The 27,470-nt window shown below is 40.7% G+C and overlaps 1 protein-coding gene across 2 annotated transcripts; it reads left to right on the top strand.

The window, feature by feature from the left end:
- Positions 1-5,456: 5,456 nt before the first annotated feature.
- Positions 5,457-24,790, top strand: LOC124260098 (organic solute transporter subunit alpha-like). Of its 2 annotated transcripts, none has more exons than XM_046694375.1 (9): positions 5,457-5,548; positions 14,898-14,960; positions 15,530-15,585; positions 15,701-15,855; positions 16,356-16,429; positions 20,086-20,244; positions 20,871-20,982; positions 21,394-21,646; positions 23,911-24,790. In XM_046694375.1, exons 2-9 carry the CDS (start codon positions 14,938-14,940, stop codon positions 24,111-24,113), a joined length of 1,035 nt encoding a protein of 344 aa, XP_046550331.1. In that variant the 5' UTR covers positions 5,457-5,548; positions 14,898-14,937; the 3' UTR covers positions 24,114-24,790. The 2 variants fall into 2 exon arrangements, with proteins under 2 accessions (XP_046550331.1, XP_046550403.1); XM_046694447.1 differs by having other exon boundaries at positions 5,518-5,605.
- Positions 24,791-27,470: the final 2,680 nt, after the last annotated feature.

Here is a 27,470-nt window from a genome sequence, read left to right as displayed (position 1 = left end):
TATATTCTATGCAAGGGAAATACATCTGCAGCCTAGTGGTTAAAGCGTTCGCTCGTCATGTCGAAAACCCGGGTTCGATTCCCCCACATGGGTACAATGTGTGAAGCCCATTTTCTGGTGTCTTCCATTGTGATACTGCTGGAGTATTGCTAAAGGCGGGGTAAAAATAAGCACACTTTATGTAAAACAGTGTATATTATTTTTCACGTTTCGAAAAACTTTGTAAATATCAATAAAAAACTTCATTCGTTTCAAACATACGAGTTTAATCAGTGATTTGACTTAGCTTCAAAGCGAGTCAGGGTTAACCTGAACATAGCAATATCGTATCAGCGATGACAAGGGGTAGCCTAGTGGTTAAAGCGTTCGCTTATCACGTGAAGACCATGGTTCGATTCCTCACGGGGTTGCAATGAGTGAGGCCAATTTCTGGTGTCGCCCGCCGTGATATTGCTGGAATATTGCTAAACGCGGCATAAAATCATACTCACTCACGTCATCTGCAAGGACATGATCTTGGGTTTGTGGGATCATATATTTTACGAGTGATTCAATTACTGAATTTCAGTCTGATTCAATAATTCTGTTCGTCAGAGTTAACGATGTTGTTGGATTGATACACACCTTTTACTTGACAGTATCTGTAGGGTGTTCAAAGGAATACAAATAAATTATAAAATTTTAAAATAAATGGAAATGACAGATAGGGAGTGAAACCTTAACGGTAATAATTTGCTTTGGGTTCGTATTCGTGAAGATCTATACTGATACGCCGATAAATACTTACAGCTTGGTGGTAGTTGGTAGTCTCTGAGGCTGACCAAACGGATGATATAACTATCATGATAAGGGGAACGTATGGATAGGGTTTTATAGTCTTCAGATTGTTGACCTGGTTTGTTTAACTTCTGACGTCACACTTTGATTATGATATATAAACTAAACATAAAATGCCTGTATATGGGAAGTAACTCTGTCAGTGACGTCGACTGTAGGCACTCCAAGGGTGAAATACAGGACAACGAGTCCGCTGAATATTTTATCTACCTCCTAGCCAGATTGTAAGTAAGATATATTTGTTGTCTATTATATCAGGCATGCACGTTGACTGTACTGTAGTACATCTAGGTCAGGGTTTACTGCGTCTAACATAACCAACACACGGCAACCTTGAATCTATCTTGAATCCACGTCCTGCTTAGACGTGAAAAAACACTTTGATTTGAAATTTGGGATTATGTTCACTTGGTGAGGCATTCAGAAGCAGATATCAGTGTTTAACAATGGAAGATGTTCCAGACCTAGCGGGATTAATCAAACCCAAAACCAGCCACGCGGTGTCATATCCATTTTTCAGTTTAAAATTAGCAAGTATATGAACTACCCGGAAAAGGAAAGTTATCACTTGACCATAAAATAGAAACAAAGACGCATGTAAAATTAGGATAATTATTTTACAAACAGAAATAATTTACAATAATTTGACTGAAACTTCATTGTAATGCTGGTCTTGCATTTGCCGCAATTCATTAAGAAAGAGTCAAGTGGTTAAATTTAGAATTACACAAATCAGAGTTCATTAAAAAAGTGCATAAAGGGTCACATAATGAGACAGGGGTCAGGTGACACGTCAATAGCGAGTGTGACCACCCTTGGCATCAATACACGTCAACATGTGTCCTCATTGACGTAGTCAGTCGGCGGATGACGTCAGCAGGAATCAGTCCATGAGAGTCTGTTCAAGTTCCTGTCGGTTCGCTGGAGGTGGTACACGCTGTTTCAGTTGACGATCAAGATAATGCTAGAGATGTTCAATGGGGTTCATGTCTGGCGAACGCGCTTACCAAGGCATACGCTAACGTTGTGCATGTATTCTCGAACAATTCTGCAGGTGTGAGCCCTTGTGTTGTCTTGCTGCAAAATGACTACTCTGCTTTTGACTGTTGTCGAATAAAGGGCACCACAATAGGTCCCAACACTTCACCCCTGTATCGATGGGCATTAAGATTTCCTCGGATGATAACCAGTCTTGTTCTCTGGCCACAAATGGCGCCCCATACCACGACGCCATCTCAATCAAACGTATGAACTTCTTGAACGCAATCTGGCACACGTCGCTCTCCTCTACGTCGAAAAGTACGATCTCTGCCATAGTGTCTGAACAGACTGAACAGGCTTTCATCTGTAAAGAGCACCCTCTCTCAATCACGTCGCTGCCACCAACGTACAGCTTGTGCCAAGTGCAATCAGCGTTGACGGTGGAAACGGGCCAAGGCCATTCCACGGAAGGGCGATAGGCTCGTATACCAGCCATACTAAGTCGTCGAAAGACTGTTCGTCTGTTGATGGCGTGTCCTAGTGCTATCGCCGTCATGAATCTGATCTGGAAGTGGATCTGCCGGGTGTTGTGGCGTGACTCTTGGTGTGGTGACTCTTGGTCTTCCCGATGGGTCTGGCCTGTTTGCTGGTAGGGGGTTTTTCATTTTGCTGATGGTGGCCTGTCTGTAGTTGAAGGTTCTTGACAGCTGACGTTGTGAAGCCCCCATATTGGCCATACCGATCGTTCTGTCTTGTTGCGCTTGCGTAAGTCTTGGCATATTCGTGGTGTTTATTTGGTTACTGCATGCCTGCTCTGTCCAACATCCGTATTTATGCCACAATCATGCACGTGCATTTGGACCACAATTAAGTTTTTCACGTTTTGAAAAATGCACGATTCGTACGAAGTTTTCGGACAGCTGCGTTGTTATCGGGACCATGTTGCGTTTTGGCGAATGTGTTCTGGTTGGTTTCAAACCATCACCAGAGTTTTTTATATATTTTTTTATACACTTAATTTAAAAGTGATAATTTTCTTTTGCCCAGTAGTGTATGTTATAGAGACCCCAAACTCTATATAGAAAAGATCGTTAACTATCTTCGAGAGATGAGTACCATTTAATGCCAATATGTACCTGAGATCTCTAAACCTGCTTTAATGCAATACTTGTGATCTGGATGTGATTTGTGTGTCGTCTACCACACGAGAGACGCCCCTACGAGCATTCTTCAAACTGACCAAACCCGAGAGGTAGACGCTGTCCATGTTTTGCAGACTTTATATCCGGTTTCTGCAGACACAAAGTGTAAATGAATGGCCCCGCACAGGGCATCGTGGGATCGGTTTTCTGAAACCAGACATTACGAAATCGAGCCTAAGCATGCAATGAAGCTCACACACATTAGCTTTGTGGACACGTGAACATCGTCTCATCCAGTTCTGTGTTATCTGGCAGCATCGCGGGACATCTACTGTGTCAACTGTTTGCATGCACCTGTAACTACAGAGAAGCGTGACACCGTTCTGTAACTGCCCCTACGCTGTCTCTTAAAGTACACATATATACACTCCCAACCAGGTAAACACAACGTCATTATGACAGAGGTCGTGATCGTGAATTGGGGGCTTGTTGTGCGGGTAGGCATTTGTTAGGGTGGAGTGGGAATGGTGGTCAGGTTGTGTGGATTGATAGTGGCGTGATGCGGTGATTGTTTCCGGTCTCATTTTAGCGATTTTAATAGATGAACGTATTACTATTAATTATAGTGCGTTGATAATTGTACTTTGAGTATTATTTCATTTTTGAGAGTTGATGTAGCTGTTAGTTTTCTAAAACTAGTTGATGAAACATGCATTCTGTAACTAAACACAATCTCTATTGACAGTATGTCCAATCTATTTTCAATCAAGTTTAACAACAGTTCTTTCAATTTACTTGAAAGAACGTTTTAAGATTTAATTTTTAAAACATATATTCCGCATATTTTGTCCCGATTCAAAGACGACGGCCGCTCTTTTCATGAGCATTGTTGGTTCAGTGTAAAATCTGTCGTTTAAATTTATCTATGACCAAAAACATGTAATCTAGAGGCCAGCATTAGGTAATGTGAGATATTATTCGGTAGGGACGTTAGGTAGCCTAGGTATCCGCAAGACAGACATATCTATGAGGTCAGGTACACGTGATACTTGTGTTGGGAGTTGATTGAAAAATGTTAAAAGATTGCATCAAGGCTGGCCTTATTATTCCTTATCGGATCCTGGTGCTGCAATAGGTCAATGCACTAGGTGGAGTGGCGCTCTGTGACACACTGGAGTTTTTTTGACAGCTCCGATAGCTGCACTCGTGACTCAGTAGATAGAAACAATGTATCGGCCTCCAATAGACGGGCGTAGACGGAAGGAACCCCACAAGTCACTCATTTTCAGGAGCTATAATTGTATGCGTTCTTGTAGGCTGATCGAGTTGGATATGGTATGAGGGTGGATGTCTCATTAAATATATGCAATGGGGCCTGTGGGGGAGACTACAATCTGTGTGCGTAGGGGGTGGGGTGGGGGTGTGTGTCTACGTACTACAAAGGTCAGTGCTGGCTCTCCGGAACTACACAAATATGACCCAAACAAAACAAACAAACAAAAACAACAACTGGCTACATTATGTGAGGTGAGGTGAAATTGGGTTAAACGTCGTACTTGAGAATATTTCGCTCATATGACGACGTGCATGCGTGTGTATGTGTATGTGCGGCTGCTTGTACTAGCCCAGACTTAAGCTGGTTTTATAGTGCTAGCCCACTGAGATACCATGCCGCAGTGAAACATGAATACCCCACTCAGACACATTATACTGACTCCGAGCCGACCAGTCCTTGTTGTACCCATTAATACCGAGCGCCAGGCAGGGACCAACAAGTACCATATTTTAACGTCTTTTGGTATGACGCGGTCGGGGATCGAACCCGCGACCTTCTGCTCTCCGGGCGGACGCTCTAACCACTACACCACGGAGGCGGTCCTGGCTACATTATGTAATGTTGGGAATCGAACAATAGCTATCGGCATGAAGAGTAAACGCTTAACCATTGTGCTACCCTCTGAATAAACAGTTTTATAATAACTGGTATTGAGGTCATAGACCACTAAGGATCACGGGCTGTGTCCCCAGTTCCGAGCTTCTTGTTGAAGGTGAATAAATGGAGGTTCTGCCCTTGAAGGTATCCTTAGAAACCTATGCTGTCAAAAGAGGATTGTACGGCCAGATTCAATTATTTGGTTGATTATGTATCCGATTACCCCGACAGAGTGGGTGTTTGCTCATGATATCAATCACCGAATTGTCACGCCCGGGTAATGTACAGGCAATCGTCACATAGCTCAAATATTGCTCACCGGTCGTTTAACATGTACACAAACTCACCTACAGATTATTTTTTGTGCTCACTGTAATTCGATCGTCATAACAGCAACCCTTTATCACTAATACATGCATACGTACATACATGTGTACATATGTATATTATGAATACGTATTCCCATGGGTTCAATATGACCTTGATATACAACATTTAAGAAGGTGAAGAAAAAGCCCTATTTGCTTGCAGCATTTCATGTGTCACGTTATCTCAAGAGCTCGTCCGATTGCAGAATATATTTACGTGTCTAGGGAGTACTTGAGCAGATCACGGGGTTCTGCTCACATCGATGTCCAGACTCCCCACCAAAACTGTGAGTAGATGATTTAAGCAGCGGGTAAACAATCCAGCTAAAAGTCTTTGATAAAAGGTAAATACGTTCTATTCGTGTAGCATAACACCACTGAGTGGGCTATTCTGATTTATCTATAATTAGGAAAGCGCAAATATTTTTTTCTTCTTCTTAAATAACGTGTCGTTTAAAGCTTCATGAACACCTAATGACAGCAGTCATTTTCAGTTGTCCATTCATATGAGCTCACTTTACGCCAAATAACATCTATCTGAACCTTTGTTATTCTCTTGCATTTACGGTAAAATCTACCCCCTAGTAAGACACGCACGTCAGACAGTGAGGTGGGGATTTAGGACACCCCAGAGTTGAAATGACCAGTCTTTGTCAACTCCGGGGCTGTACTGTGATGACGCTTTATATGCAGATACATTGACCTTAAGAAACAACCCTTTTGAAACCAATAAATTATAACTTGTCTGTGTCGGAGTACCTGGAATCCCAATCAACCAGCAAAAGGTATCAACAGTTTGCATTTTGTGAGTACATCGTCTTTATCATTTCCTCGTTTTAGTGTACACCCTGTCCATTGTTTGAGGCCGTCGATTATTTCCAAAGATTGTGCCATTATATCTATGATCCTAAATGTCTATCCAAAACACCTTAAAGACCTTTGTAGATTGTTGACAACCCATCGATACTTGAACTTAAGCTGTTTTTGTTTTGAATCGCCTTGAAAATTCAGTCTATTTCAATTGATTTCGCTTAATTTTTCATTATAGAATTTGGCAGTTTCGGGATAATCAATTCTCGATATAAAGCTAAAGTTTTCTTCATCACTCGTATTATCAGTTTGATAAAAAATCATTTTGTTCTCTAACATGAGCTGTACGTCAGTGATAATATCACCGTTTTCAGAAATTAAACTATCGACAGACTTTCCTGTGAAATTTCTATAAATGCCGGAATTATTTTTCTTTTATTTCTTCCTCATAGTATGGAATTCGTTTTCCTATCTCTGTTGGTCTTCTTCTGTATCGTTTTCATATATATTCGTTGACAATTCTGTTTCAAACGGGGGCGGTGGGGTAGCCTAGTGGTTAAAGTGTCCACTCGTTACGCTGAACATACGGGTTCGTATCCCCACAGTGTCGTCACTCACTCAAGCATAAATATTCCGTAAGTTACACATTGTAAGTTACACATTGTCTTATCTCTATTCTTTATAATTCTCTCACGTTTCCTTTCCACATCTTTCTTTAAGTAAGAACTTTAGGCAATTGATTTAACCTTTACGAATACCAAGGTGTCAAGAGATAGACAGTCTTCAATACTTAAACAATACTCTTAGGTTGTCACCATTTCTTATATCAATAGTATTTTGTGTCTGGGCGGCATATTCTTCTTTAATTTCATTGATATTTTCTAAATGATATCTCCGACCTCTTGATTTACCATCGTGGGAAGATAAGGAATGATGGCTGACTACTGGGTTGATATCCGGTAAGACTTTCGGTGTTAGTTGAAGTATTAGATAATTATATTCTTAAAGAAAAGTAATAAAGTCTTGCCGTTTGGGGTATTTCTAACAGCCTGAGGCATATTTCCTAGAATCTGCATTTAAGTTATGCCAAAAATTTAATTGATTGAATTACCCATTTTTCGAACATCCCTCGTGATTTAGGATTGGTATATGTTTATAATCCTCCTAGTGTCGTTAAACATCCGAATGTACGATTTTCTCATAAACATCTGTATTTTGTAGAGTGTCGCACCCAAAAGGTCATTTTGGAGGTGAAACACATGGCGTAAATTATTACTGATGCGTTGGTAAACAATATCAGCACCGCATATAGATCATGATATCAGCATATGAACCTTCCTAATAACGGCAGTTACGGTAATAACATTTACGCATCACAAGAATACGGTGGCAACGCCCAAAGAGGCTTTAAATAAACATTACGTAAATTACACTTTAATAAAGACATATCCTACATGCATATACAATGTATAACTTACAGATTTCGTCTCAAAAACATAGCGTTCACAACAGCCGCACATCGGTTTATCAATGAAATCGATGCACACTTTCAAACTTCACGCCAAACCTCTTGCATTTGTTTTTGCTTTATAATATCCACCCACAGTTACCACCCCTGCCCAAGCCAAGATCTTTAACTGCAGCCGTTGAATAGACAAAAGTGACTTTCTGTCATCTACACCAAGTCTGTTGCAGGGTTTATTATCATATGAATTAAATCTTAACTGTGTTCTCAAAGATCGACTTGCAAAATGTAACAATGTCACTGTTTGGGCGTCACATCATTATGACTGTCGAAATCAAGGTTTCGCCATCGATGTCGAGATGGCAGAACAGGTTGGTGGCGACGTAGCGGACAACGATAACATCTTGTCAATCGGTCTGGAGCTGGCCGTATCGAGGACTTTGCTTTCATATTCTTTGTTCGGTTAATTGAGACTGTCTGGAATAGTACCAAATTCCATTTTTTTGTATTTTTGGCGCCTTATAACGACTTATTCTAGAATTTCCGCGGGTGATGGGGTAGCTTAGTCGTTAAGGCGTTCGTCGTCACGCTGAAGAACCGAGTTCGATTCCCCACATGGGTACAATATGTGAAGCCCATTTCTGGTGTCTCCCGTCGTGATATTGCTGGAATATTGCTAAAAGAGGCGCAAAACCCAACTCACTCACTCACTCTAGAATTTCCAGAGTTTTTTTTGTATACGTCTTTCGTGACGGTTCTAGTTGATCTAATGACCTCATGTTCGTCAAAACATACACATCGAGTGGCAGATCTTTCATAGCCTCAGAGCTTGCTTAAATCGTGCTGTCTGTTGTGTAGCATCATGGCACCATCGTGTTCCTTCGCGGCGACAGTTGGTAGGGCATCTTCCAAAATCATTTTGGGAAAGAAGCAACTAATTCGTCAAATGTAAAAGTTACACTTGTCTTGGCAACTCTGGAAGAATTTTTAAAGGAGCCAACGATAGCAAGTCATGTCCATCAGTCTGAAGGCGGTGATATCATCGTGTGAGTAGCGTGGAAGGAGGTATGTCAAGGACATCACCATGGCTGTACACACTGACATTGCCAAACTATTAACTGTTAAATAGGTCAATAATCTTATGATATCCCATACAGCAGAGCAAAACAGCAAGACATTAGATAATGTAGGCTAACACCCTGTTCCTGAAATATTTTACAGAAAAAAAAGTTTTTAAATTATGTTAATCAGACTGACTGACTGAGTTTGGTTTTACGCCGTTTTTAGCAATATTCCAGCAACATCACGGCGGGGGACACCAGAAATGGGCTTCACACATTGTGCCAATGTGGGGATTCGAACCCGGGTCTTCGGCGTGACGAGCCAACGCTTTAACCATTAGGCTACCCAACCGCCCCATGTTAATCAGAGCCCAGAGTCTTTCTTCATTTCCAGAAACTCTGTGACTTGCCACACATTCTAGACTTAGATGGGCTGCTTCACGGTTTTTATGACAGACTATAAATAATGATGATGTTATAAGAGTTTTACCCGGCCGACTACAATTACCAATATATTTCCAGATGCATTTTCTGTCGCGTAAGTGGGTCAGATATATTATGCCGTTATCATAACACAGTAAAATCTATATCCTGTAGGATTTGTAACATTACATATGGAAGATTCCGTAAGTGGTATAACAGGTTGTATTACATATGGAAGCCAGGAAGATCAGATATATGGTACCGATCTTCAGCAACCTCATATCCTGTGTCTGTCATAAATATGGAGATTCAGGATCTGTATATTATGCCGTTATCATAACAGCCAGGTTATGCTGACCTTGCTGATGCATATCATCCTATCCTACTTATGTAGATCCACTCCGTCATATAGCTGTTATATATATTCTAGCACGACAATGTGTGATACTCGATTCTGATTGGCTGAGAGCTCATCAAAACCGTACTTAAATGACAGTTTAAGGACCGCTAATTAAAGTGACCGATTCACCGCGTATGAATATACAACGAACTCGTTGACCCTATTGTTTGTAAACAAACATGTCGGACATCGGCAATTTCTATCTCGGCAGCATCTTTGGTGTTTTTGAAGTAAAGAGCGAATTGTTTGAAGAAGAATTTCTTGACCCTAATCCCAGTGAAGACACTACGAAGCTGGAAAATCCGTCAGCAGCGCAAAAGCGGCAGTATATTCAAAACGGGTACAGATCTATGAGTGTTGACTTCGACAACACACGTCGGCCCACACGTCCTAACCTGACCGCTTTTGTCCCAGCCGTAATGCCCAGTCCTTCCACTTCCACTGTCCATGTATCCCACATAAAACGTGGCATGTCAGGTCTTTTCCAAACTGGGAATAGAAGGGTGGTTATCAACAATTATTTCCGTGAATAAAGTTAACGGCGACTAAACTAAGCGAGTTCACGGCTTGAATTGGGTCAAGTCGATTGTCATACAATAATTCGCTTGACTGACTGAGTTTGGTTTTACGCCGCTTTTAGCAATATTCCAGCAACATCACGGCGGGGGACACCAGAAATGGGCTTCACACATTGTACCCATGTGGGGATTCGAACCCGGGTCTTCGACGTGACGAGCCAACGCTTTAACCATTAGGCTACCCCACCGCCCCATAATTTGCTTGAGAAAAATCAAATAATTGTACTTGCTCACAGTATAAATTGTACTTTTTTTTATATTTATGTATGCTACTTGCTACAAATACAAGCATACTGGTTCCTGAAATAAAGATTTTATGTTGTTGAAAATGTCTTATTTTGTTCATTACACAACCTGTCCCTCAACGGGACGATTCCAAGCGATTTGCAGGAAAAAGGCCCCTTCACGCCTTGTGTTCTTGCGCACCAAACAGTTTGGTTTTAGAACGCTTATCAGTCGTGCTAGAATGAAGATAAAGCTACTCTGTTTTCAATTTTGCGGTCCTTTATCGTTGATTTAAGACCGCTAAATGTTTAATTTAAAACCTCACGCTAACGCGTTCAGTTTTCAAATTTCATTTAGCGGTCTTAAATCAACGATAAAGGACCGCAAAATTGAAAACAGAGTAGCTTTATCTTCACTGTGGCGTTACATAACAACAAACAAACCACTGTTAAAAGGTTACACAGAACAGGTTTCTGTATCACTAATACGTGTCATACTGAAAGGAGGTTATCAGGTTTTCTAGTTGATATATTATATTGTGCTTTTCCATCATGACATGGCAAAACTTGTTTACTGTATGGCTTAACATTAGATATTTTTTTGTAGAGATAATGTTGTACGAGTGTACAAGGCGCCATATTGCGAGTAAACATGTTATTGTGGCACTTTTTTGGCATATATCATTATAATGTAACAATGTAATGAAAGAAACATTATTACTATGACAAAAGTGACAAAGGTAAGATCTGGGCAATCCGCATCCATCACAACCAACATTCAATGTGACGGTGTAACTTTTCCAAAAAACTGTACTAGACTTAAAAAAATAAGAGGAAATATAATGTTTCCTGTCTCTAACACAAACTTAAAAGGTTTTCCAGCTTTGTTATGCTGTATATTCATCGGTTTCATAGACTTTTTAAAAATGTGAAAACTCAATTCGTATTAAGTGAGAAATATAATGTTTTTCAACACAGCTGTCTCTAACACAAACTTAACTGAAGGTTTCCAGCTTTGTTATGCATGCATGGAGTGTGGGTTTCATCGGTTTCATAGGAAATTTGGTGTTTTTGTTTTATTTTTCATTTTTACAGATTAAGATGAAATATGCAGATGAAATATGCAGCAGAGAGAGTTCGGGTCATCCTGGGACAGTCAGGTTGGTAAGGTTCAGCTCAGGGCCCTTGCCCCTTCTACACGCAGCACAGACAGCGAATGGGACTTTTCCCAGGAAGCGCTGCCGAGTCGAACCCATCAATAACTTTCCGAAGAATATGGAGACTCCCCAACACTGCAGCATTCTGCATTATCCTGAGGGTCAGAAGGGCTGTGCTCCCGGTGGAGAACCCGGGCACTCTCCTGATCTGCGCAAGGGATCAGGGGTACCAAACCAAGGTCACCGAGAACAAGGTCAGAGTCGGACGACAGTGTACCTTGGATGCAAGCGAGACATTTCAAAGGCGAGGTCCGCACATTTAGAACGTTTTACCTGATTATTGCCAATCACGTTGCTGTCACAAGGGACAGAAAGTTGAATAACATGAATACATTCATTGGTAATATCGAAACGGGCAAGATCTGGTTTGTTCGCAGGAATTCAAAATTCATGGGCTTATTCAAAAGAAGTTTAAAAGCATCATTTTCCATAATGGACATGTTCAGGGTCGTACCTTGGACGGACCTCAGAGTTAAAGCCACAGGCATGGTGAAAGCAGCGAGCCATGCCATCATGTCGTTAAGATATGCTGTTTGTGCCATGGAGGGGCATCCACCGACAAGGTGTTGGACAGTCTCTGTAAATTCATTGCACAATCGACATTTCATGTTAATAATTTCTTTAAGAATCACATTTTGGAAATTGCGAGTGGGAAGTGACTGGTCCTTGGCAGCAGTTTCAGTCTTAAGACCAGCCGACTTCATCTAAGCGGAGTCGATCGGTTGGATTGCTATTCTGTTCATCACACCGCATGCACACACGTAGTCTGTCTCACAGTCCCTGAACCACATTAATTTCCCTACTGCCAAGCCCTCTCTGCAGTGCTAAAGCCCTAAATAAAGCAAGTCTAGATTTCCTCAGGTTCTGCATCTCTGGTCTCCCCAGGGCTCCTTTTCAATATAAATGGGCTTGTTTGTTACTATCAAAATTATATATATTCAGAGACTAGGCCTTAGTCTAGCACACACGATGCAGTGGCTTCTCAGAAAGCTTCTCGACAAATGATCGACTTTGGGCAGACTTGGAGAATGATTTCACCTGTTTACTCCCATCGCTGTACCGTCCAAGAAGTACATCACCATAAACGAAATCAACTTCGACTTTTGTCCAACAACCATGGCGCGCTTAAAATAACTACTTTGTTTTCATGAAGAGCCTCCACGTTAATCAAACCCCGGCCTACCGAATCGATTAGCATATATAAACGATTAAAAGAGGACCGAGGGTGATGGGCTCTGTTACCAGACATGATCCTTCTGGTTAGGCGGTCAAGACTCTGGATATCTTGTTTTGTCCAATCAACTACTCCAAAGGAATAGGAAAGGACTGGCACAGCAAACAACGTATTGGTAGCTTTGACCTTGTTTCGAGCATTTAGGTCAGAGCTCCAGATTTTCTGTAAGCGAGATTTATACTCAGCCCGAAGTTTTTCTTGAATCTGGGCATTCTGGAGCTTGTCTCGAAAAGGCATTCCAAAGTAGGTGTAGGCCTGATCTTCAACAAGATGCTCAATGACTCCTCCCCTTTGTTACTTGACCGATCCATCATTAATTAACGAAGGACCGGCCCGAGATTACAGGGAGTAGTTCTTGTGTTTGGGCAAACGTTGTATTTTAACGTGTACAGATTTCCGAGAGAAACAAATAACATCCCGCTTGTTGCAATTCGTTATACCTTAACCAATCCGTCTTGATGCGGGTGTTCACGGGTCTACAGTGTAATGACTGTCATGTAGTGGTTTAGACAAACATCAATTCATTACTTTATTCTCAAATGATATTTGACATCCTATTATTGTTGTTTCGTACTACAGTTTGATATAATCGTATATTTGGAAACGCTTTGATGTTCGTCATTTATGAGGCCACATATTGATCCACAAATGTGAACAAAAATAAGAGCAAAATATAATTATGTTTAATACTTACTTTCTTTTCGTGTTTTTCATTCTTGAGCATCTTATGCTTCACAATCAATGTAAACCAACTTGAAGCAAGCCACACAAACGTTTACGATTTTTAGATTATCTGTTATAATTCAAGTAGAAATAACATCAGCATGACCATCATAATGTGTCTCGAAGTATACGGTATGTGCCAGTCGAGAGATGATCATGCATTGACTACGTACACACATCTCAATGTTTGAAAAAGTGAGGTTTAGTAATAAATAGACTTCAGTAACAGACAAGCAGTACCTATTGAAAAGAGTTCATATTGTATCTCTTACTTAGCTTGGTTGGTTGGGTTGTTGTTTAACACCGCACTCAGCAATATTCCAGCTATATGGCGGCGGTCTGTAAATAATCCAGTCTGGACCAGGCAATCCAGTGATCAAGACCACCCGATCCCGTTAGTCACTTCTTACGACAAGCATGGGTTACTGAAGACCAATTCTACCTCTTCACGGGTTTCTTACTTAGGATTCATTATCATAATGTTTCTGAATTGGGTTAGCTTATCTGTGTGAATATATAGACCATGATAAGATATCATTGAAGCTTTTAATCCTATTCTATGAGACAATGTAACTATGATTATATAATGAAGGGTCTTATCTAGCATAACGTGGTAAGTGTCCTTGGCTTTCAAACTGGGAAGTAATTGTTGTTCAAAATTTAATTTTTACTGATTTCACTGACAAGTGCACATTTAAGCATACAATATTGCTGTTGGTTCTGTAATCGGTCAACTCGAACAGGACCATCCCATTAGTTATGTGGATTGTCTGGTGCAGACCCGATTTGTTTACAAACAGCTTCATGCAGCTGTATTACTGCTGAAAAAAATATCTGCTCATGATATAGCCACAATTGTACAATCGACTCTGCTTCTAGCAGAGATTTCTTATGAATGCATTGTATGATGCACGTGAACTAGGTTCCCTAAGCACCCCGTTGGCAACTCCGACTATAATACATGTCCCGGCGCAAATACCAACTCGAGCACATTTATCAGTCAACTAATTATAGCTTCCAATGTTGATGGGCCTATTATGACCAAAGGTATCCCTTATCATGACAAGAGTAATGTCGTTTCTGTCTGTTCCGTTCTTTGGACTAAAAGCTGTCGAATCACACGCGCGCTTCATGCAAAGAATGTCAATCACACACAGCGTGTAACTTGTATTTTACTGTTCAGAAACGGAAACAGATACCCTTTGGTATAAGAGGCGAAATAGCTGTGAAAACCATATGAATGGGCCACTGAAAATCAGTAATGACACCAGGTGTTCGAAAAATGACATGAATTGTGACATTTTATTCGGTGTCACTGGTATGTGCTTCTTCATATGAGCAGATCTAGATATGTACCTGGTTTGATGTTGGTTCCCGGCGGTGGGTGAATTCTTTCTTCATCTCTACAATTTAAAAAGAGCAGTGCCTCAACGTCTTTAGGGAGATGCTTTGTGTGACATTAATATCGTGAAATTCATTAACTGTTTTCAACATGGAGCAGGTTGTGCAGCTGTACATGTATCAAGTCCTGAGACGCAAATATGGCATCCGAAGCCCCAAACAAGTAAGTAAATTGATTATTGCATCAGCCGTATCCCAGAAATGGATATGTGCCCGAGATATGTGTCCTTCTCATATATTGTAACAATAACAAAAATAGAATACATGTTGACAAAACTCGACAAAAATACCGTATCCAAACATAATTATGTTTGTTATTTAGGACAAAATCCGGAGATCAGAACATCTTCACTACTGCCATCAACCGAAGGATGAAAACCCATCTCAAATTGTTTCTAAGTCATAGATATATGAATACCAACTATACTTCCGATTTAGACCTGTTTGGCTCGTTTTACTTGAAACAATATTTTGCATAGTTTGCACTAAAATGATGAAATTGTTTTAAGTGAAGCATTTTTGGGACGCCCCAAGAATATGAAAATATAGAATATGGTAGGCTCCTAAATACAACATAACAACTTTTATACTATCTCTACAATAATAATAAAATAATATTCCTGTATTATTACTGTATCGTGTTAACTGATTTCATATGTATTTTGGCATGCTGTTATTTGAAGATGTATATTCATGAAGTACCATTTCTATCAGAAATCTGTATATTTCCAGTACTGATGGTCCCCCCTGTCCTATGGAAATACCTGTCTCTGAGGTCTACTTTGCAGGTAACTAACTTGTACATGTTTCAGTTTTATATCTGTACAGTCTCCCAGACATTTGTTTAAGGTATATGGCGTTGTGGTAACCAAATGTCTGGACATCGTTATGCCTATTCTGCAGGAATATCTACTGTGGAATTAGCTCTTGTTGCTGTGGGTGGAGTCGTTGCTCTAGCTAATGTCATCATGTTTCTGGAAACCAGCTGGTTTATATTCCAACACTCCAGAAGTCAGAAGACAATGACTCTGTCCATCTGGATGACCGGCGTACATCCTGTAAGTAGTGAGTGAATGAGTGAGTTTAGTTTTACGCCGCACTCAGTAGTATTCCAGCTATATGGCGGCGGTTTGTAATAATCGAGTCTAGGCCAGAGAGTTCAGTGATCAACAGCATGAGCATCGATCTACGCAATTAGGAACCGATGACATGTGCCAACCAAGTCGGCGAGTCTGACCACCCGATCCCGTTAGTCGCCTCTTACGACAAGCGTGGGTTATTGAAGTCATGGGTTAATCATATTAGTCAGGTACAAATTTCGTTACTAGGACATTTGCACATTTTGTGGTCATAATTTGACAATATCTTCAAAATGGCACCGGTATATTGTTCCTGGATTTGAACAATTGGTATAAGTCACATCCTCGGCATTAAAATCAAATATCAGAGGGAAGGCCTTGCCAATATTTGTGTCTTAACTTTAGGTCACATTTTCTCATTCCATAGAATTTTATTCTTATTTACATTTATGTGTATTACCTGTAATTGCAACCAACAGGTGTTTTCATTGGCTGCCGTGGCAGCTGTGTGCGTACCGCGATGTACCATACTGGTGGACCTGATGGCGGCCACGTGAGTCTCACATAGGGATTACCAGGGGCTTTGTGTATATGTAGGGCGATATATTTATTTTTTTCTGTACAAGCTATTGATAGGTTGTGTTTGAAGTCCTTATTCCATGTGGTAAACAAAGCCTGCAACTCATACAGCGTTTATCTGTACCTGCGTGTTTACTTATGTATGGGGCGGTGCGGTAGCCTAGTGGTTAAAACGTTCGCTCGTCACGCCGAAGTCCTGGGCCTAGATTTTCGAAGCTCTCTTAGCGCTAAGATGGTCGTAAGTTAATGTTAATATATGGCACTTACGACTATGTTAGCGCTAAGAGAGCTTCGAAAATCTAGGCCCAGGCTCGATTCCCCACATGGGTACAATGAGTGAAGACCATTGCTAGTGTCCCCCGCCGTGAAATTGCTGGAATATTGCTTAAAGTGGCGTAAAACAATACTCACTCACTCACTTATGTATGAGGCAGGATGTTGGGAGACTTGGTGGAGTGAAGTGGGGTTTATCATCTCGTATAATTGCACGTAGGAAGCGATGTTGATGCACGTGTGCATGTGAGCGTGTGGGACCACTGAGATTCGATACGGAAGTATAAACTAGATTGACTGAAACGACCAGTCTTTGTTGCGTTATGTTAAAACTTAGCGTCTGGCAAGATGACAATATGCACAGTCTATCAGCGTCTTTTGGCATGACGCAATCGGCGATCGAACTACCGCCCTGTATTTGGTAGTGAGGTGAGCAGGGATGAACACAAATCTAAATGAAATACATTATATGTGCTCTAATTATCCTTCAATTAATGTATATGTATTTTGGGCCGGAGGCCTGTTACTGAAATAAAATTCTGTTCTGTTCTGTTCTGATCAGGGATGAAAGTCGGATGAGGACATGAACTTTCTATATGAAGGTTTTCAGTTTACATCCGAGAACTGTAAATTTTATATTAAACCAAATAATGTGTTTCCGTGAGGTTTTGAAGTTGAAACGTTTACATGCAGGCTTCAAATTTCATACTAGCAGCGTGAAGAAGTCGCGGGGCATTCGTTGAGTCGTATTTTATTTAACAGGTGAAATTCAGGCATCGGTTTTAATCCGCGAATGTTTGCTTTTATTCATTCACACAAAATCCATCCTAATACTCGACTTTCTTTAGTACGAGGCAATGGAAACCTGTTGCGCTGATACCAGCGACATTTAATGATCCCCGCCAAAGTTTGGGAAAATGAAGCCACTTTTCGATTGTTATTTTAAAAACACACGTCACCCTTATGATGTCATAATGTTCCTGCGACAATGCCTTTGTTTTGTGACGCACTATATGTGACATCACAATATGGGACGGAATAGGGTGACACGTCAAGCTGTTTTATCGTACACTCGTCATTTTTCATAGTTGCTTATGATATTCTATTATCTACACGTCTGGTTGTCGAATTTCTTTCAAATACATATATTGTCCAACAGTGGTGCAGTCAACAACAAATGGTGGAATATATACTGACGTACATAAAAAAGTACACACCTGGTATTTTGGGACTTTTTTGAAAGCAAACACATAAATATTTTGCTAGCAATGTTGTAATTGGGTACGATATCTGTGGTTTTTTGGAAACACTTGCAAAATGCTTGTTACAAGGCAGAATCCCAACACTTTTAAAATATTAATGCTGTTTTTAAGAAAATATTTTACCAAAGAATCAGGTGTGTACTTTCTTTTGAACGTCAGTTTAGGTCCATTATTTTTGGCTTACCAATCACAAGGAATGATTTTACATTGTCATGGTAGAATAATATATTCTTTACGGCCTCACTATAACCAGACAGATTGGTTTAGGACATGTTCAGGATTTAATCAACATTTATGTGATATTCATGTATGTTATTACACAAATCGTCGTCACGCCGAACACCCGGGTTCGATTCCCCACATGTGTGAAGCCCACTTTTTGGTGTTCCCCGCCGTGATATTGCTGGAATATTGCTAAAAGTGGCGTAGAACCATACTCACTCACTCACTATTATACAAAACGAAATCAATTTTCAGGAGATTGTCAATAACAGCCACTGTGGGAAATTTGCACTGATCGGAACACTGATAACACGTTTTGAACTCGAACACAGGTTTATTTGGTTAGGAATGTGTACATAGGAACAATCAACAACATATTGAATTCAGGTTCCCTGCGTAGGCCTATTGTGAGGTTTACATAACCATATTTGGGTCAGTAAAGCATGACTCAGGTGTCCTGGGGATGACAAGGACGTGGAAAGTACGTGACACACACTCTCCACTGACACAGTTTAATAGGCCTGTATCGGTTAACAACATTATTGTCTGGTCCCGTATCAATACAAAACGTGAATATAGGATTTGTCTGTCTGTTGTGTTAAAGGCGTACTCCCTTTACTGTGAACCCACTCTAACACAGGTTCACAATATAGGTCATGTAGGACTGAATGAGCGTGATTCTTGCTTAATGCCTCATAGTTTTGCAGCCATTCACGACACAGACAATTCTGATGATTTGTACAAGAGGTATTTCAATTGTCTCAAACAGTACAGATTCGGCATTTCAAACGTAGGATACAAACTCACTTCCTTAAGTTCTGAAATATACCCTTTAGATATCACTTGCAGTCCTTGTATCTAGTCTCAAATGAACGAAAAGCTGAATATTTTAACACATGTTAATACATGTAAGAATTCACTTCAATATTTTCATACAAAGAACGTATTATGCGAGCAGAGTGTCGGCTATTTTTACCCTGTGGGTAATAAATGGATTTATATAATGCGTGCACAACGATTTTTGGTCAATATGGAAAGAAATGTGTTATGTAAAGGCAATTAAACAGTCTCATTGGTTCTTGGATCTGCACTAAAACAATTACATGTGGGGAATTAATTTGAATAGCCAGGGTACACTTTGTCGCCATGTCATACTGTATGACCATCTGCTGTGTCACCATTACCCCCACGGGAAACCTACCTCATTCAAAATATTATATCTGATTCCATCTGTACATTTTAATTATCCACATATGGAATAAAATATATAAACAAAAGAACGACAAGAAAGCCAACTTTATTAACATACACAATACCAGCAGAACCCACGGATTTAAGCTCACCTCATTGATAATCAGTTCAGGACATGTTATATGGTGTTCGTCATCCTGGCTTAACATTTGCGTAAATTTAACTGATAAAACTACGAGGTTTGGAAGGATAATCCAAGCAATGGTGTATTTAGTAATTTACACGTGCTCACGAACACTGATTCGGATTTGACATTGCAAAATGTATATTTTCTGTTTGTACTATTTTGTCTTTTGTACACAGCTGATGAAGGTGTAATTTTGGCCCTCCAATTAACCCCATCTTTGTATCATTGTAACCTCAATGAGCATATTGTGAGGATTTCGATTAGTCTGTTTCTTTATTGTACCCTCTTCATTCTTATGTACACCTTCTGGTTGTTTTGTGAATTTTCAGACTAACAGAACGTTTGTTGTAGCTCTCTTTCTATATCTGTCTTTATTTTACCTGGCCAACAATTGCTAAGGAATGTGTTTGGGTTCTTTTGTCATTTCGACAACTGATACTTTTCAGGCACAATATTACCCTATATTCATTTTCTACAATGTGTCTTCAATGTCAGCTACCTGGCCTTCTGTGTGTGGAACTTCATTCCAATGCTGATGCACTATCGGGGAGGAGAGCATGCCCTGATCAGCCACATGTCAGGGGAGACAATCAACCTTCGCAGCCCACCTGTGGCCTGCTGCTGCTTCTGTTGCCCCAAGATAGAAGTAAACAAGTAAGCAGGAATATGGCCATTAAGACACTTCACGGCATGTTGAGGGGCGGTGAGGTAGCCTAGTGTTTAAATCGTTCGCTCGTCACGCCGAAGACCCGGGTTCTATTCCCCACATGGGTACAATGTGTTAAGCCCATTTCCGGTGTCCCTCGCCGTGATATTGCTCGAATATTTCTAAAAGCGGCGTAAAACCACACTCACTCACTCACTCAGGGCACTTTGAGAAGAAGTTGCAAGCCCTGTTATGTTCTCTTGATAAATATAATTGTACGAGAATGTGTACTCGTACTTGTAACTGATACCGCGATGATAATTAATGATAAAGTGACTGAGGGAGTTGCAGTACTACATAAAATGGCTGAAAATGAACCTCACATTTTATGCCCGTGTTGTGAATAGAACTCAAGCATTTATTGAACTAGATAACACTTTAACTAATTACCCGTTATCCAGCAAACTGGATTGACCATCTTCTTCAAAAACCTGACCATATAGATGCTTATATATCCGCTAAATGTCCAACAATTCCGACATATGTATTTGTTGAGGTGGCCGTAAACGTCGTTATCCACTGTTCTAAAACAGAGGGTTGTTTGGTTTCTAATGATGACATTATACTCTTTCAGAAAGAACCTCCTCAGAATTAAGATGACTGTTTTACAATTTGCCGTATTTAGACCGATCTTGGTGCTTCTTACTGCTGCACTGTGGACTGATAAGAAATATATTCGGGGAGTGGTAAGTACATAAAGTAATCTGAAAACAGTTTCTTTCAGTGCCAGGAAATGTTTCTTTCAAAGCTAGGTATCATACCTACCATCTTGCACTGTCACAAAACGCATCATCATGACCGTCATCTTTCGGAATTGAAATAATCAAAATCGCCATCTTTCTCTGTTTACATGTACAAGGTAATTCAGAAGAGTAATTTAGAAGATATAATGTTTGACATATCTGGTTTGGTTTTTCTGATAGACGGCTGTGCTTATCCTTGTCGTCTCGGACGCTGCAATTCACTGTGCATCATCGTGTCCTGATTGTTACTAGGTTCATCAGGACCATACCATTGTGTTTCATCAAAATGTCAAGCACAACCTGCATCAAACTGGGACACTATTCAAAAAACGTCCAACATCCTCTCTCTTTCAGATGATGCCCAATCAGCCCTTCATGTACACAAACATTATGAATGGTGCGTCCACCCTTATAGCAGTGTACGGCTCGATCCTCTTGTTCGAAGCCACTAGGAAACAATTGAAGGCGTTCAACATTATCCCAAAGTTCATCAGCTTGCAGGTCGTTCTTGCCATCAGCGACCTCCAGACGTTGGTCTTTGATCTTCTGGCCAGCAACCAGCTGCCCCCTTGTACAGACACCCTACCCTCTAATGCACGAGGCGATGGTAAGTATCACACCATTAAGGAACGTCCATCAAACAAACAACAAGCCTCTTCTCTGTTTAGAAAAACGGTCTTTCTACTTTCTTCTACTGTCACATCTGGCCCAAAACAACATTTTCTTCGTGTTTGTCTCCTGCTGCTCGAGTCGGCGGTAAGTATTGCATCATTTAGGGAAAGTCTTTCATCGGACAAAAACAAACATGTCTGTTTAGCAAAACGGTCTTTCTACTAACTTCTACTGCACGAGTCCAAGTAAGTGTCGCATTTAGCCCCGAATAACCTTTCTCCTGGTTTGCCTATACTGTCGTCTCCTGCACAAGGTGATGGTAAGACACCGGGTAAGTGTTGCATCTACTGGTCAAACAACAACCATCTTGCTTGTACACCAATGCTGTCTTCCTCTGCAAGTGAGTGAGTTGGTGAGTGTGGTTTTACGCCGCTTTTAGCAATATTCCAGTAATATCACGGCGGGGGACACCAGACATGGGCTTCACGCATTGTACCCACGTGGGGAATCGAACCCGAGTCTTCGGCGTGACGAGCAAACGCCTTGACCACTAGGCTACCCCACCGCCCCTCTTCCTCTGCAAGAGGTGATGGTAAGTGTTGCATCTACTGAGGAAAGTAGTCCAACAACAACCCTCCTCCCATTCGTCACCACTCGCCTCTTTCCGTAACCACCAAGAAGACTCGTCCCCCTCTCGATGCTTGTTATGTGCGAAAATACGACAAACCAATCCGAACGCGCGTAAATGACTGCGGTGCTTTGGTGCGCTTCCAACATTTTGGGAATTTTTTTTATGTAATTAAAAATCGCTTCGAGTTTCAAAACAATAATATTAAACATATATCTGCATGTAACTGATCAACTTTAATCTTTAACATTGGGCATAGATTCTGGTTTTTAGTTTGACATTTTTTTTTTGTCATTCTTATATTTTCAGCGAATTCATTTCAAATTCCATTTGGGGTATGACGGCAAGGTTACACGAATGTTCACTTTGAGAAATATTTTAAAGTCATTTTTGAGTTTTTGCTTTAGGATTTAATGTAGCTTTTATAAATTTTATTTGCATAATTAATAAAACAAATCCCTAGGGTGATTATCAAATCCTATTTAGAAATATATTTGGAAATATAAGGTGAACATCTGATAATAATTACGTGAGAATAAGTCTGTAACAAATAAGTTTCCCCTTCTTTTAGTTGTATCAAAAAGGTTTAATTCTTTAAAAAACACAAACAGCAATACAATGTATGATTACTTCGGTGGTATTAAGTACCATTGGAATCAAACAATAATTGAGTTATCGTTCCTGTTTAAAGTAGTTCTGATGTTCATGCGCCAATATGAAATCCTCCCAGAGGGGCACGAGTCGCTATTCGGCTTGTCCCGGAATAACACGAGTTGGTCACGAATGCCCTCCTCCTTCTTCTGGGGAAAGTTGTCCAACAACAACCCTCCTCCTTGTACACCAATGATGTCTTCCTCTGCAAGAGGTGGTAAGTGTTCCTTCTTCTGGGGAAAGTAGTCCAACCACAACCCTCCTCCTTGTGCAACAATGATGTCTTCCTCTGCAAGAGGTGATGGTAAGTGTTCCTTCTGCTGATGTCTTCCACTGCAAGAGGTGATGGTAAGTGTTCCTTCTTCTGGGGAAAGTAGTCCAACAACAACCCTCCTCCTTGTACACCAATGATGTCTTCCTCTGCAAGAGGTGATGGTAAGTGTTCCTTCTTCTGGGGAAAGTAGTCTAACCACAACCCTCCTCCTTGTACACCAATGATGTCTTCCTCTGCAAGAGGTGGTAAGTGTTCCTTCTTCTGGGGAAAGTAGTCCAACAACAACCCTCCTCCTTGTACACCAATGATGTCTTCCTCTGCAAGAGGTGATGGTAAGTGTTCCTTCTTCTGGGGAAAGTAGTCCAACAACAACCCTCCTCCTTGTACACCAATGATGTCTTCCTCTGCAAGAGGTGGTAAGTGTTCCTTCTGCTGGGGAAAGTAGTCCAACAACCCTCCAGCTTGTACACCAATGATGTCTTCCTCTGCAAGAGGTGGTAAGTGTTCCTTCTGCTGGGGAAAGTAGTCCAACAACAACCCTCCAGCTTGTACACCAGTGCTGTCTCCCTCCGGATCAGGCGATGGTAAGTGCAATACAATACTGAAATTTAAATCATAGCACTATCATCACTTTGTTCGTAATGATAAAAGGTAAAAGACGATCACGGACTGTAAAGAAATGTTACAAAGTTGTTTTCAATTGCAGTTTGGAACCATTTGATTCTCATCGTGGAAATGTTCCTGCTGGCGCTGCTTTCCCGGCATGCATATCGCAGGGCAGAGGGATCACAGGTGATCACAGATATATACCTAGAAGACAAAAACAATCCAAAGAAGAACGGAAATTCTTCCCTAAACACCGACAGCAACACAGTGAAAGACACCAGCGGTGGAAGATCGGGGGACTAACGGAAACACGTGTTTGGGCAGGACACAGAAGCGTGTTTCACAAAACGTCTATTGTTAATTACTGTAGCTTACATTCATAACAGCAATTATATCTTTGTGAAACAAGTCCACGCCTCATGATAACTGGATCACTATCTTTGAAGTAAAGCCACGGTGGCTATAAAACCGTTTGATTTGAAATTGACAGTCACCACCCCGTGAAAATGACTACTGATACTCTTGATTGTCAAGATAGACTGTTAACATTATACGTAACAAATACGTAAAGGTGCAACTTTAAGTTTTTCCATTTTGACGGGAGTTTAAAGTGATTATATAACTCCTGCTGTACGATGTGCAGTTGTTTTCAAGGAATCCTGAATACATTTAAAGTTTCCGAGGTTTAATGATACCAATACACTAATACTCGGAGTAGCATTGTCCCAATTATTTCGAGTTCTAAGCATGTGACGACCCAAACAATTTCATTAATGTTAAGGACATCCTGTTCAAAATGTGGCTTTAATCTGAGTTAAATGCACATGTGACAGTCGCTTAAATATTCCCCGAGATTCACTGCAATTGTGTGATATTGTGAATTAATAATAGTTTAGTTTTACGCCGCACTCAGCAATATTCCAGCTATATGGCGGCGGTCTGTAAATAATCGAGTCTGGACCAGACAGTCCAGTGATCATCAGCATGAGCATCGATCTGCGCAATGGGGAACGGATGACATGTGTCAACCAATCCAGCGAGCCTGACCACCCGATCCCGTCAGTCGCCTCTTACGACAAGAATGGGTTACTGAAGATCAATTCTAACCCGGACCTTCACGGGTGGAGAGTGGAGATTAGAACGAGTACATCGTATACCCGTGTAAATAGTTGTATCATGTGTGGCCATTAAAGAGGTCACTTATAATTCTTTTATATTGTTTTGTACTGCAATGTGAAGAACCTATTTTGCAACACTGACTATCTAACATGTCTGTTTATTGTTTGGCGTATTTTAGCAATATTCTAACCAGATGATGGATGTCTGTGAATCTGGACCCGACAGATCTTAAACAATGATTCACGTCGTCAGGGTATGTTGACACTTTGTGTGCGTACGTACGTGCGTGCGTGCGTGCGTGCGCACTCATACATGCATACACACACATGTATGTCCAGGGTTGGCCAAGGTTTTAACTGCGTAAGTCAAAGTTCCACATATGCTTCCAAAGTCATTCATCTTAAGGCCCGAAGACTGGCGATCAATGAAACATGAATATGATTAATGTTAATTCTGCATTGACACTGATGTCTTTCATTTAGTGATATTATCTGAACTTAGACACTTTTTGTGATATTATTTTAATACATGTATTTATACGTTTGTTCCATGCATGTGTTGTGAGTATTAGAAAACAGGATCATGCTCTTGGATAAATAACAGAGGTATTTGAACAAACTACATCTTTTTATTCAGAAATAAAACTTTGTATTTTTTATGTTCTGTGTTGTTCACAATAACAGCAGTCAAAGGTCTCAAGCTACTGAACTGACATTCCAGTTTCTTCGTATTTCACATTGTTCAAACTGAATACAACAGCGACTGCCAACTGCCTGGGAACAAACACCAGTAAATGGTCAGTCATTGCAGGAAGTGAAGTACACATTGCAAACACATTTTAGCGAAGTTGATACTGTGCCCATGTGTTTCACAAAGAAACAAATTTCAGATGCCTATACAGTACGTATTTAAAGGCTGGCTGTTCAGAGGTGTTGAAGGGGTATAACACTTGGTGCCACATTAACCTTTGTAAGAGTTCCGTGGCTTGAAAAGCCAAGACGGTGATGAGGACAACAGCCAGGAGCTGCACCTCAGACAGCTGGACCTTCTATGCCCCTCCACAGATATAATTATTATGAGTTTTAGTGAGTTTACTTTTACGCCGCACTCAGCAATATTCTAGCTATATGGCGGAGATATATTATGAACACTTGTTTAGGGGTGTTCGTACGAATAACATTGTTGACAGCTACAGTTCCACTCAAAGGACTCACTGTCTTGTATTATAGACACACATGCAAGTGATATCTTATGAAGTATTTATTTACAGTACATTATATAGTTGTAACTGAAGGCCAATTCGGGAGTTTCACATTCTAATGTGAAAACAATGTGGAGGGTGTGTGTACACAGTGACTGGACTATGATCTGAACTATGAAATATGTAGACAGATAATTACCTCTTCGGCTCAGTACAGTGTTTACCCCGAAAAGAAATCGTGGTTTTGCCTAGTGGTTAAAGTGTTCGCTCGTCACGCCGAAGGCCCGGGTTCGATTGCCCACATGGATACAATGTGTGAAGCCCATTTCTGGTGTCCCCTGCCGTGATATTGTTGGAATATTGCTAAAAGCGGCGTAAAATCCAACTCGCTGACTGGTACACCGTGTGATATCTTACATTTTATGAGCGGTTCAATTAGTCCCATACGATCGATCTGGATCTCTGGCAATGACATTTTCGTGGCTGCGTGTACACGGTGTGGTATCTCATAGTTTACGAGTGGTTCAGTTACTCAGATCCAGGTTCAAGTAAGATTGTTTTTTTAGATTTGCCACCTCTCCATCAGACAAAGATATTGTTTTAATAAGATTTATGCATTTTCCTACTTGATAGTATCTTTCTGAAGTTCACTGCTAAACGTGAAAAAACTTCACTGATCAACATTATAATCAATATTAAAATAAAAAACTGAAGTGCTATATTTCGAACTTACGTATCGGAAATACACCTGAAACCGTATTTATTATCAAATATATGTGTCAAATATACTTTCCAGTACCCTTAGACCGCCTCCGTGGTGTAGTGGTTAGAGCGTCCGAGCGGAGAGCGGAAGGTCGTGGGTTCGATCCCCGACCGCGTCATACCAAAAGACGTTAAAATATGGTACTTGTTGGTCCCTGCCTGGCGCTCAGCATTAATGGGTACAACAAGGACTGGTTGGCTCGGAGTCAGTATAATGTGTCTGAGTGGGGTATTCATGCTTCACTGGTGCATGGTATATCAGTGGGCTAGCACTATAAAACCAGCTTCAGTCTGGGCTAGTTCAAGCAGCCGCACGTACACGTACACACGCATGCACGTCGTCATAGGAGCGAAATATTCTCAAGCACGACGTTAAACCCAATTTCACCTCACCTCACCTCCAGTACCCTTAGGGGAAACGGGCGAAACATATTCTTGAAACTTTGTGCGACTTACTAACTAGGCTTAAGTTGATCCACTGAAATATAAGGAATTCGTCATTATGCTGTTACATCGTTCCACAAATTCCTCAATAGTGTTCAAACACATACTACATTTTGTGACATTCACGCATATCA

The sequence above is a fragment of the Haliotis rubra genome, unplaced genomic scaffold (genome assembly GCF_003918875.1).
Source record: "Haliotis rubra isolate DU_JTF1 unplaced genomic scaffold, ASM391887v1 Scf10, whole genome shotgun sequence".
Classification (NCBI taxonomy): domain Eukaryota; kingdom Metazoa; phylum Mollusca; class Gastropoda; order Lepetellida; family Haliotidae; genus Haliotis; species Haliotis rubra.
The sequence above is the reverse complement of the archived record's forward strand: the minus strand, read 5'-3'. Positions and strand labels throughout refer to the sequence as shown.